Source organism: Alligator sinensis, unplaced genomic scaffold (genome assembly GCF_000455745.1).
Source record: "Alligator sinensis unplaced genomic scaffold, ASM45574v1 scaffold1086_1, whole genome shotgun sequence".
In the NCBI taxonomy this organism is placed as follows: Eukaryota; Metazoa; Chordata; order Crocodylia; family Alligatoridae; genus Alligator; species Alligator sinensis.
The window spans coordinates 882,097-894,500 of NW_005842600.1; the positions used below are offsets into that span (position 1 = coordinate 882,097).

General features: G+C 50.7%; 1 protein-coding gene across 1 annotated transcript; it reads right to left on the bottom strand.

Moving 5' to 3' along the window:
- Positions 1 to 584: 584 nt before the first annotated feature.
- On the bottom strand, positions 585 to 7,618 carry LRRC3 (leucine rich repeat containing 3). The gene is made up of 4 exons (XM_006032983.2): positions 7,380 to 7,618; positions 3,496 to 5,044; positions 2,432 to 2,560; positions 585 to 947 (listed from the first exon to the last, which is right to left on the bottom strand). Exon 2 carries the CDS (start codon positions 4,851 to 4,853, stop codon positions 4,083 to 4,085), a length of 771 nt encoding a protein of 256 aa, XP_006033045.1. The 5' UTR covers positions 4,854 to 5,044; positions 7,380 to 7,618; the 3' UTR covers positions 585 to 947; positions 2,432 to 2,560; positions 3,496 to 4,082.
- Positions 7,619 to 12,404: the final 4,786 nt, after the last annotated feature.

The following is a 12,404-nucleotide window of genomic DNA, read 5'->3' on the forward strand; positions in this document are numbered from 1 at the left end:
TCTTCAGCTACTTGAGATCACAGCCCTGAATGGTGAGTAGAGACATGCTGAGCCCAAGGAAGGGATCCCTGGGGTGAAATGCAGAGAGGGAGCACTGCAGTCTGCTGGCCTGAAGTGAGCATGTGAGCCTGAAGGGGTATACATGTGCCCTTGGATGTCCATAGCAATAGGGGAGGGCTAAGCCAGTACCCTCTTGGGACACTGCCCCACTGGCAGTGTGAGGTGGGCATGTTCCCCGATGTTCAGGCCAGCATGTGGGGAGGCACAGGCTGGGCTCCTTTTCCTTCTATCCCACCTGTCACCCTTTAGCCCCAGAGAAGTGGGGAGGACAGAGGGAAATGCAAGATGCCACTCCTTGCAAGGCTCATAATGCCTGGCTGAGCAGGGACAAAACAGGTGACAGCCCCTTCTCATTAGGTCCTCCATGAGCTTTACCCTCGCCAGGGCTGCTGTGAGAAGCCCTGTTCCTCTACTCAACTTAGGATAGGTGCTGGGGCCACTGCCTGATAGACACATGTTAGGCTTTCCCAGGATGTATCCAGACTTCGGCAGAAAAGGTCTGAAGAGCCAGCGGAATTGTGTATTTGGATAGGACTTTATTGAAAATGTGGGTGTTAGAAAATCAACAGTGTTTGGGGGCCAGGTAGAGGCACAGCAGCCAGGCAGAGGAGGCACTTGAGTTAAATTGCACAATAACATCCTGCTTTCTTGCTCGTAAGTCATCCATTCCTGAAATGGAGCATGAGCACATGCCCTTCCCTGTACAGGAGCCTCGCCAGGGGAGCTGGGTCCTGGTTCCATGACACACGCACCCACGGTGGTTTCATGCCGTTATTTAATCGATGATGTATCTGCAGCCAGGAGAACAAGAAGCAGGAGTGAGGCTGGGCCCTGGCTTCAGTGCTCCGTGCTTTACTGTTGGAACTGCAGTGGTGGTGACTTCGGGCCTGGAGGACAGTAGAAGGAGGAGAAATGCACATCTCAAAAAGAGGGTGATTTGCAAACCCAGAGCCTGCCTGTTCAAGTGGCACAAATGGTTGTGGGTAGTACAGTTTATGCTAAAAAAGAAGCCACGTCTACAGACACAGGGTGCTCAGTGCTTCTGCAAAGTCTCCCCGAGCCACGAGTTGCTGCAGAGAGCTTAGGCCTAGCTACATGATAACCTGCCTGGTGTGAGCAGCTTGGGGATATGGAAGAAGGAGACCTGCCATTGTAGCAGCTCCTGTACTCATGAGCTCACATCTCAGACAGCGGTGATGTGCCTCCGAAGGGCCCTGGAGGGCAGGGAGGTTTCTGGCCCCCGGCAGGGGGAGATGAGGTGGAACTGGGCATCAGGGGAGGGGGTAGGAGCTGTGGAGCTGGACGAGAAGATATGGGGCTGGAGGCAGATGATTGGGGAGGTATATGGAGGAGAGCCAGGGGGACAGCAGGACCCAGGAGCTTTCTGGAGGGCTGTACAGCTGAGGCTCCAATCTCTGCTGGGACCTCCCTGAGCTGCAACATGCTCCTGACACACATGTCATTATATGCCATGCATGGCAGACAGCAAAGCCACAGCAACAGCTCATGCAGGGAGAGCCAGGAGGATGGCCACTGGGTCTGACCACCATGATAAAGGAGAGGGAAAGTGCCTTTTCTCTCTCACTGAAAAGAGGAGGATGCAGACCCATGGCTTGAAGCTGCAGCAAAGTAGGTTTAGCTTGGATATCTGGAAAAACTTCTGCATGGGAAGAGCAGGGAGGCAGTGAAATAGGTGTCCAGGGAAGCTGTGGACTCTGTCACTAGAAGTGTTCAAGGAGAGCCTGAACAGCCACTAGAGGGGATGATCTAGGCGTAGTGATGCCTATGTTCTACCATGGGGATTTTCCAGGCTTCTGGGCTTTGCTGCTTGCCCCCATGCCTCCCCGCACCCTTTCTGCTACATATTTCAGAGTGTTTAATAACCTTCCTCAGAGGCACTGCGTGTTGTCTACAGCCAAGGCTGGGGACTGACTGGGCTGTGCCAATGCTCCTAATGGCACCAAAGTCAGACATTCCTGGCTAGAGAGTCTTGCCCCTCTGCTTGGGGTCTAACCGATGCCATATCTGGGATCAGGAAGGAGTTTTAGCCCATGGTCAGATTGGTAGGGACTGGGGAAGGGGTTTGTCTTCCTCTGTAGCGGAAGGGATGGCCCTCTACCCAGGATCTCGTTTCATAGCAGCAGGACACTGGCTGCCGTGGTCCCCCTGCTTTCCCCGTGGCAGGTTTGGATGTTAGGTCTGTGCTGGGTCAGGGTTGATGTCCATCTTATGTGGAGTTTTAGATTATGGATTGTCCAGGATGGTTTGGACAGAGCTAATCCTGACTCAGGCAAGGGATGGGATGAGATGTGACCGCTGGAGGTCCCTTCCAGCCCCACTTCTCTAAGACTCAATGAGGACGGGTGCTTACCTCACAGATCATCAGGGCGCTGCCTTCCACCATGAGGCCAGGATCTCAGGGCGGCACTCACCTGCCCTCAGGACTGTCCCATCCAGGGTGCGTCGCATCCAGGATCCTGTCTCTACCGGCACCCGCCTGCTGCAGAAGAAGGCGTAGGAATCATCAACAGCAGGTAGAAGTAGGGTCACCTGTCCTCATGGCTGGATATGCATTCACGTGGGCGCACGCACACCATGGTAGCAAGAGAAATTGAACACGGATGGTGCCGGCCCTGTGTGACACATCCAGGGAAGCTATATGGGGAGAAATTAGCCGATTCTTGAAGATGGACAGGGAGCTCCCCCAGCCTCAGTGGCTCCAAGGCTTCCTGCCATGGTCCCAGCAATCGCCTTGGTGCGTGCTGCCGGAGGAGTGGTGACCACCATGGTCTCCCATTTGCTCGGGCCATTCCAAAGCCAGCAGCCCTGTCAGCCTAGGGTATGGGCGAAAGAAAAGCCTCCTGATGTTCGAGGCCTGACTCAGGCTTCTGAGCTCTGGGGCTGGCACTGGTGGAGGGAGACGGGGTGGGAAAGATCCTGCTTCTCTCTCTCCCTGAGCGCATGGCATGCCTGAGCCAGATGGGCCTGCGAGCATGTGGGTGAGTGTGGGCGTGAATGCTTTCATTACTAGCTGTTTTAGAGCTAGCCGTGCCCTCCTCTTTTCCCCCCCCACCCACCCCAGCTGCTGGCAGCTGCTCAGGGAGAGCTGCAAGGGTGTCTTGCGCCTGTCTCGCTCAGGGGTGGGATGCAGCCCACGGCAGTTTCCAGCCATGCTCCCTGTCTCAGCCATGCCATGGGGCACATGCACACCAGCTTCTCTAGCACTATGTGGCTGCTCCTGTTTGATTGCTGGCCTCTGATCTCCATTTCTTCCCAGGCAAATTTCAACTGATCCCTGTGCATGCTGGCAGCAGAAGCAACCCACCCCTTGCATTCACCCCATGTCTTCATTGCTGTTAATCACCAAAGCCCTGGCCACATCCTAGCTCTGCCCCAGTGGGCCCAGTCCACCCACCCCACAACCTCCCCACTCACCAGCTCTCTGCTTCTGGTGGACTTGGAGTGGTGGGCCTGTTTCTTTGCTCCTGCTCCCAGCTCAGTCCATGGCAGTGACCGCAGGATAGGAGCGAGAGGAAGGCCCCTGTGCCAGTCACGTAGTGAAAGCGCCGGATGTGAGCTGACCCGACTGTTGTATTTGGCATTGCTGTGCTTCCTGCCAATGCTGAATGCCTTTGAACTCTGAACACACGTGCTGTTCTCTGGAAAACCACTCCCAGAGACAGCAGGGACATTCATGTCATAGCACTACCAGTATTTGGTTTTGCTCTCCTGCTTTCTGCAAAGACCAGAATGTACTTTGTGGGGTCTCATTTGGCAACCGGTAGAATGGGATAGTGAGTGATATCAGGTAAATAAGAGACCTGAGGTTTTTTATAGAAGCTGTTGGTCATAACTTAGCTTATTACAAAATACAATTTCACCCTTCTATTAAACAGCTCATACAAACCTGGTAGAAAAGCTTTAGCAATCAGGTAGGAAACAGATGGCTTCTCCCGCCCCCCACCCCCAACATGGTTTCTATCCTAGAGCTGAGTGTTGCATGAGGGGCCTGGTGTTTGTTGCTACAGGATGGTGCTGATGGTCTCTTTGGGGACCTGGGTGCTAGGCAGTGATTTCAGGTATTCTAGGTGCTTCCTGGCATCTTCCTGATTGTGTCGGACGTAATACACAACGTAGGTGATCACCATGGTGAACCAGCCAAACATGGTGATGAACATGGCAATGTCCGTGGTCTTCTGGCGTATGTTACAGAAATTGACCCCAGAGTCCAGGATCTGGACCAGCGGCTTCCCGACGTATTCCTCTCGCACAGACGTTTGGCAGGTAATCTCGTTCACTGACTCTGGGTCCAGTTTCACTTCCCACAGCACCTCCTGCAGAGTGCACTCGCAGTGCCAGGGGTTGTTGGACAAGCGAATCTTGGCGTTCAGTTTGACCAGGGCCTCCTTGGGAATGCTCTGGATATGGTTGTTGGAAAGGTCCAGCATCTGTAGCCCATCTGCCACCCCTTTGAAAGCTGCCATGTCTATCTTCTCAATGGCGTTTCTGGACAGGTCCAGCTCTTCCAAGTGATTCAGGTGCTTGAAAGCATTATTGGGTATTTTAGTGATTTTGTTAGCATCAAGCTTCAAGTACACAGCGTCTTTGGGAATATCCTGTGGAATTTCTTCCAGATGCCTGGAGCTGCACAGGACAGCCATTGCTCCAGAGTGGTCCGTGCACTGACACCGTTGTGGGCAAGAGACACTCAGAGGGACGCCCAGGAGGAGAGAGAAGAACACGTTTGTAACCAGGAGTTGTGCAAAGGGGGAGGACAGGCGTGTCAGGAACATACTGATCACTGTGTCCCTAGCTGATGCCTCTGCATGGTTGCTGGGTGAACTTTAATCCTGGTGGGAGATCATTTGAATCTGAATTCCACCGCTCTCATCCCTGGGCACCGAGGATTTGGTCTGTAAATGGATTGCTTGAAACCAAGTCTTTCACTCTCTTTACTTGTCTTTCAAAGGGTATTCTTTCCTATCTGAAGGGGGGAAAAGAAGAGAGGGTGGGGGGGAACAGACGTCACTTTTCTTGAACGCTGTTCAACGCTTAAACGTCTCTGTGTGACCTACATTTGCACAGCAAGTGGCAGTTTAGCTATAAAGCTGTAACACGGAAAGAAGAGGCCACATCCTGACAGCCTCGGCTCTCCCCATTTCAAGCTGGGGTTTGCTTTGGATTCAAGTTAATTCTTTGCATTTCTCAGATTTTCAAATAAATGGGGCTCATTCTTCCAGGCTGGAGTTGGGGGTGGGAGGTGCAGATACCCAGAAGCAACATTCATCCTTCTGCACAGCCTACCCAGAACCAGAGCCCTCCCTTCAGGTAGAAAAGGATGGCAAGGAGGCAGGGGATAGGGAAATTCCCTGACAGCTTCCACGTGGTTAAAAAAAAAAAAAGGGTCACTGGTCAAATGCTGGAAAATTGCAAGACAGGCTGAAACATGGCAAAAGATAACAAGAGGTGGGGCTCTCTGGAGCTGCCTTCTCATGTGGGAGCCTCCAGGTTCCCTCTGCACCAGGAAACCGGCCATTTAAAAGTGAACGTTGCCGTTCTGGCAGCAGGACTCCAGGAGGTGCCACTTTAAGAAAAAATACATGCTAGGTGCATCCTGAGAGAGCTGCCCTCGTGCATGCCCTGCCCCTCACCTCCAGCAAACCCAGAGGTGTGCTGGTGAACCTTGTGTGCGAGTATCCCCCATGTGATCTCAGAGTTGCCATAGAGGGCACCCTCAGTGCAGCTTAGCCCCCACACTTCCAGGTTTGGGGGGGCAGGGGTGGGGTGAGAGCAGGAACAGGTGGACACAGCATGCATGAGAGCACCCCTGTCGAGCCACACCGGAGTTACAGTGTGTATTGTTCCCTCCTTATTACCAGTCTCACAGTCGGAGTGAGCTGGCAATGCTGAAACCAACATGCCCATAGGGCCTGGCACAAGATGGGATGCAGGGCAGGGCTCGTGCTTCACAGAGGTGTCTTCTGGTCCCTGGGCCTCCCAACACTGCTCTGACAAGCACTGCTTCCTTACTCACCACTGTCCAGTGCACAGTTTCCAAGCTCAGTCTTAGCACACAGAGCAAAAGGTGGAAGCTCGTCTATGGAAGCAGCTGCCATGAATTCTGTACTCACCCTGCCGGACCTTCCTGGTGAGACCAGGAGCACCAGGCTGTTGTTTCTACCTGCCAGGGAGGCCTTGGTTCTGGGCCCTGCTCCTGATACAGTTTGTGCATTTTATATTAACCAGCAGTGAATAAAGGGCCTGACAGTCCTGAGAGCAGGAACCAGGCCTCCTGCGCTTCCCTGAAATGAATGCTCTGAGCACCAGCAAACAGACACACGTGGACATTTTGCCTTTCTCTGGCACAATGGACCTTGCATTCTTTGCTGCACTGTGGAGCAGCATCTACTGGAGGGGTGGAGGGTGCCCCTGTCCCAGGGACTAGCCTCTACCTTGGTGGCTGTGGCACTTTCTGTAGAGGTGGGAGAAGTGGATTTGTATCCCTTCAATCCAAGGAGGGAACTCAACCCTCTGGGTGACCTCTGTAGCCAGGGGGACCTTACATGAAAGGTGAGTACCCTCCCTGCTGGCTAGCTTTTCAAAGTGGCCACAACTGCCTTTTGGGTCTTCACAGGGGGATCCTGTGTTCTGAAAAGCCCTGTGTTACTGGGCTCCTCAGGGCGGTTAGGTAGCACACGGCAGATGCTGAACTGCTCCGACTGGGAGTCCGGGCACCTGGGGAACTCCAAAGGTGCCTCCGAAGCGGAGGTGCTTCTGGGCTTCGACAGCAGCCAAGGGGATCTGGGGATCCCAGGACTGCTCTCAATTCCACCTAAGTCCTTCTTGGGCATGTCAGCTCTTTCCTGGGCCTGGCCCTTAGCCAGTCAAACACTGAAGCACATGCGTTCTTAAATCGGCAAGGACTTCAGCACAGAGAGCTGGAAGTTTGATTATACAGAGGGCTCAGGGGTGTGTTTGTCAGTCGAGGCGGCACGGACTGATTGCTCTGTCTCACCCTGTTTTGCTGGGAAGAACAATTGTGTCTGCGTTTTCCAGAGCTGCCTTAAAACGTTTGGCTCAAGAGTTAATCTAGTTACAGCTCATGTCAGAGCAGCGCCGGTTTCCAAATATACCCGCCTGCAATATGCTCAGTTGCTTAGGCTGGAAAGGGGCACTTTGCAGAGAATAATTATGGAAGGGATCTGCTTGCAAATCTCTTTGCTCTCCCTCCCCCTCCCCTCCCCAGCACCAGCCGGCTACTTTGCTGACCTGTTATTTGCATGTAACTCTTTCAAATCAGAAACTAAAAGGCACAATACCTGAGTTGAGGTGAGAAGTGTCTGTCTCCATTTGCTTGCTGTCTCAGAGTTTGCTATTCTTCTTCCTCAGCTGGAGAGCGTGGAGGCAGTGCTGCCCCTGCAGCCTGCTCTACCTGCCTGTGCTTGGGATCCAACAATGCTGCTGGAGGGGACTTAAACCCAGGCCACCACTTGTTGCTGCCTGCTCTGCCTGCCTTGCCCCATCCCTGGGCTTCCCTTCCTTCGCTCTGGTGCACACACACAAGCCATTCCCCATGCAGATGGGATGTAATTGGATAGCATCTGCCTGTCACTGACATCCTAGTGGCACATCCTTGGATTTTTTTAAAGGGACAGTCAAGCAAGAACACATGTTGCTCCTGGTCCTTGCAAACAACCAGATTTCCCCAGGCAACAGTGTCATGTCTGTGATGAAAGTGAACGTGAGAGCAATTAAGCCCAATCCATGTTCAGACAGATCTTCTGGGCTAGCAATCCCCCTCTCTCATGCTTGCAGTTGCCATCAGAATTGCTGTCCTCACTCTGCTGTCATTTCCTGCTGACAAGAAGGATTGAAGCAGCCTCCAGGGTAGCAGCTATTAACAAGCTGGACAAGGTTCTTTGGCTAGACGTGATATCTTTTATTAGACAAAGATATCACACCTACCCAAAGAACCTTGTCTGCCTATGTGCTTAGACCAACACAGCTACAATCAACAGCCCTATTAACAAGCCGGGGAGTTTGCTGTGGTTTGTCTCGTTCCATCATCAGATGCAACAAGCTTGAGTTCATGAAAGCTTATGCTCTATGGATATCTTATTGACTTGTCTACGAGGTGCAAATCTACCCTGCCTTCTGCCTGACTTCAGACTAAACACCCCTGTCTCAACCTGCTCCAGTCACTGCCTCTTGTTGAGTTGCCTGTGTTAAGTCCCATCCTATTGGCCTCTATCACACGAGCAGGGGGAAACAGGACATATGGATGGAAGACAGGGCTGGAAGAGACCCAGTTCATACCCTGGGCCCAAGGCAGGGCCAGTGATAGCTAAGACATACCTCAGGGCATGGGCAACTGGTACCTCCCGAGTCTGGAGGGGCACCAGATCGCTGACGGGAGGTGGGAGGGAGAAGGGGTGTGTGGTCCTCCAGTGGCCAATCATCGAGCCAGCAGTGAACCTGAAGGTGCATTTCTGATGACACTTCTGGTTTCATGGCTGGTGCTTCCAGGGGGTGCACGTGTACCCGTGTGCACCCCCTATGTGTTGCCAATGGTGTCAGTGACTGGTGATCTGTTTAAACCTGTAACTGTACCATGAACAACGTGTGCCCCCAGAGGCTGGGGGGACACGGCAACCACCCGCAGGTGGCGGCAGCGATAGCAGCGGCGTGGGTGTGGTGGTGGTGAGCGAGGAGCTCCCACAGGTGGCTGCGGCAATGGTGAGGGAAGGGGGGTGGCAAGCAACAACTGCCCGCAGGCACCACCAGCAGTGTCAGCAGTGCTTCTCTCAGGGGGTGCACCACCAATCTCAGAGGGTGCATGTGCACCCGCGTGCACCCCCTACACGTCACCAATGCCTGAGGGGTGTTGGTTGTAGCCGTGTTGGTCTAAGGACATAGACAGGCAAGGTTCTTTGCATAGATGTGATATGCTTGACATTGTAACCTGCTCATAAGCACCTTCAAGGATGAAGACCCCTCCTTGGGTGCCCTATTCCAGTGCTTGATTACCCTTCTCCCTAGAAAGTGTTTCCTTGTTAGTAGCATTGGGGAGCTGCTGGGCACCCAGGGACAGCAGTGACATCTGGTTGCCTTGCATTTAAGATTATGTGACTGCTGATAGCAGCTGCTAGTTTTCACCCCTTCCTCAGATCGGTGCCAGGGCAGTTGCCCTGTTCATCCTGCCCTAGTGAGACCACTGCCCCATGTCTAGCCTAAATCTCCTTTGCTGCAATTTAAGCCTATTACTTCTTGTCCAACCCATGTGGACTCAGGGAACGATTTATGACCTTCCTCTCTGCAGCAGCCATTTACATACTTGAAGAGTGTTATCATGTCTCCCCTCAGGCTTCTCTTTGCTAGAACAAACCCGCCCAGGCCTTTCAGTCCCTCCTCCCAGGTCACAGGCTCTGCACCTCTGGCCACTTCTGTGGCACTTTTCTGGACTCTCCCCAGTTGCAGAGTGAAGTGCAGTGTCCAGACCAGTACCCCAGCTGAGGCCCTGCCAAAGCTTAATAGAGTGGAAGAATTATTGCATACTTCATACATATGATACCTCCATGTATTCCTCCCAGAACAAGGTTAGCTGCTCTTGCTGGTACCATAACTTTGCTGACTCACGTTCAATTTGTGATCAGCTATAACCTTCGGTCCTGTGCTGCAGAGCTGCTGTCTGGCCACTCATCCCCTATCTCATATTTGTGCAGCTGATTAATCCTACCTAAATGTAGTACATTGCATTTGTCCCTATGGCATCGTCTTTATTTCATGCCATTTCTCCAATTTGTCAAGATCATTTTGTCCTCCAGATCTCGCCCTACAAAGTGCTTGGAAACTCTCTCTGCTTGATATCATCTGGAAATTTAATAAAGGTTTTTCTCTATGCTATCATCTCAGTCACTAATGAAAATATTGGATAGAACTGGGTCCAGGACTGACCCCTGTGGGACCTGGCATGAGATGCCTTCGCAGTAGGATAGGAGACAATTGAAAACCACTCTTTGAGACTGATTTTCTTCAACCAGTTGTGTACCTGGAGGATGGTGATTACATCTAGATCACCTCCCTTAACTTGCTTAGGAAAATGCCAGATGGATAGTGTTAGAAGACTTATTAAAGTCAAGCTACGTAGTGCCCACTGTTCTCTTTCTCTCTCTCTCTCTCTCTCTCTCTCTCTCCAAAGCCTGTTGTGCTATCATAAAAGGAAACGGGGTTGGTTTAATATGTTCTTGACCAGTCCACCTTAGCTTTTGCTTAGCACCTTGTTGTCTTCTAGGTGCATATGAAAAGATTGCTTGCTTGCTTGCTTGCTTGCTTATTCTGTTAGGTTTCTTGAAGCTGAAGTTAGGCTGACTGGTCTGTAAGCATCCTTTGCCCCTTTTTAAAGATATTAAGCAGTACCACTAAGTTGCCCTATTCTGATCTTCAAGAGCCTTTCCCATCCTGCATGAGTTCTCAAAGACAATCCATTTGAGATTGCTTTAATCAGTTGTCTAAGTAGTCTAGGATGAAGTTCCTCAGGCCCAGATGATTTGAAAACAGCTAACTTGGAGAAGCCTGTTCTGGCCTGAGTGTGGCATTAACTGAACTAGTGTAGCTGATGTTAACATAGAGTGTAATAGTAGTGAATTGTAACCATATTAGTCTTGTCCTGTAAGATACTTGAAAACTCCATTTTGTATTCTTTTACTTGACATAAGTGAATGAACTCTGCATGCCCTTCATGTATGAGTGTATGTGAAAAGATGAATGGCGAGAGAATGGCATAGAGACAGGAAAAGAAGATGTAACTGTGTTTGTAAGCAACAAAGTGCCAAATGTGTAAGTTATCAGTCAGTAAACTCATTAATAGATGGCTGAAGAATACTTTTGAGGCCTAGGGCACAAAGGAAATAATGAGGCGGAGGAATGCACACATCCTGCCAGCTGGGCAGCAAGGACACTCCAAGGCTGAAATACCAACTTTTACAAACAAACTAACCTCGGGCTGAGATAAGCAGAAGATGGATGAGGAACAATTGCAAAAACAGAAATTGGGTATGGAAAAACCCCGAAGTGCTGAAACAAAGAATGGCAATCCCTATACAAGATGACGCTGATAAATGCCAGATTGGGTAAGTCTCTTTCTCTCAATTGCTGTTTCGTCGGAGCACAAATGTGTCTGTTCATCCCGCTCCACGTTGCTATCTCCAGGATCTCTCTCATAATAACCACCCTGCCTGCTATGTGCATCTTCTCTCAGTAGGACTGGGCTGGCCACCCAGTGCTATTATTGAACAACTACTGCTGGTAACTATAATTTCTGAGAGAATGGAATGGTTGTTTTGTGTTTGTGGGTGTCTGTATGTAATGATGTACTGTATAATGTATGTGTGTGTCTATGAGTGGTGTGTCCGAACCTCTATGTCTAATTCATGTAATCAATAAATGCGACATTTTGCCTTATCCCCCTTTATAAGGGCTTGCTCTTGATTTGATAAATTGGAATTCAAAGTAACATGAGGACGTATCCTCTTGTCACTGGTGCCCATTGTGTTATTAGCCATTTAATCACAGTTAACTTTTTTAGTGAAAACTGAAGCAAAAAAGGCATTAAGTACTCCAAACTAGGGCTGTGTGAGACAGCACCGCTTTGTTTCGACTTCCATTTTGCCATTTTGATGGGACAGTGTTTCGTTGTGAGTTTCATTTCATTTTGAAAGCACTGTTCTGTTTCATTTAGTTAAAACTGTTTCGCTGTTTCACCCATAGGCTATAATGGGGAAGCTTGAAACTGCCTATAACTTTGTCATTTCTTGCCTGATTCGAATGAAACTTGCAGGGATGGTATCCCCTTCTGAGGCCAAGAAGCCTGCCAAGTTTCAAGGAAACAGGTGCAGGGGGTTCTGGGAAACTGTACCTCAAACTGCTGACAATCAAAACTCATGACGTGTCACTATGTATGTGTTAAGGCACAGTTGTTTTTCTGTCCCTCCCTCAGAGCACTGGGATTGGAAGGGACCTCAGGGAAGGATGACAGTCACTGGCCAGCTATGCATGTCAATATGAGAGTAGTCCTTCTTCCCTCTTACCCCTTCCTCGCCTTAGTTTTTGTTTCCCTGCAAGCAAGCCCAGCGTCAAAACTCAAAACGTTTCGAAACTTTCTAAACGTTTTGAGTGCCCTTCGGCTGTTCCGAAGCTTTTCATTTTGTTTCAGTTTCACTGTTTTGAGCTCGAAATGAGTCGAAACAGCGTTGAAACGAAACACCTGGTGAAATTTTGCACAGCCCTACTCCAAACCTCTTGGCAGTGTCTGGTTTTAGCTCTCCTTTCCCATTGGTTACTAGACT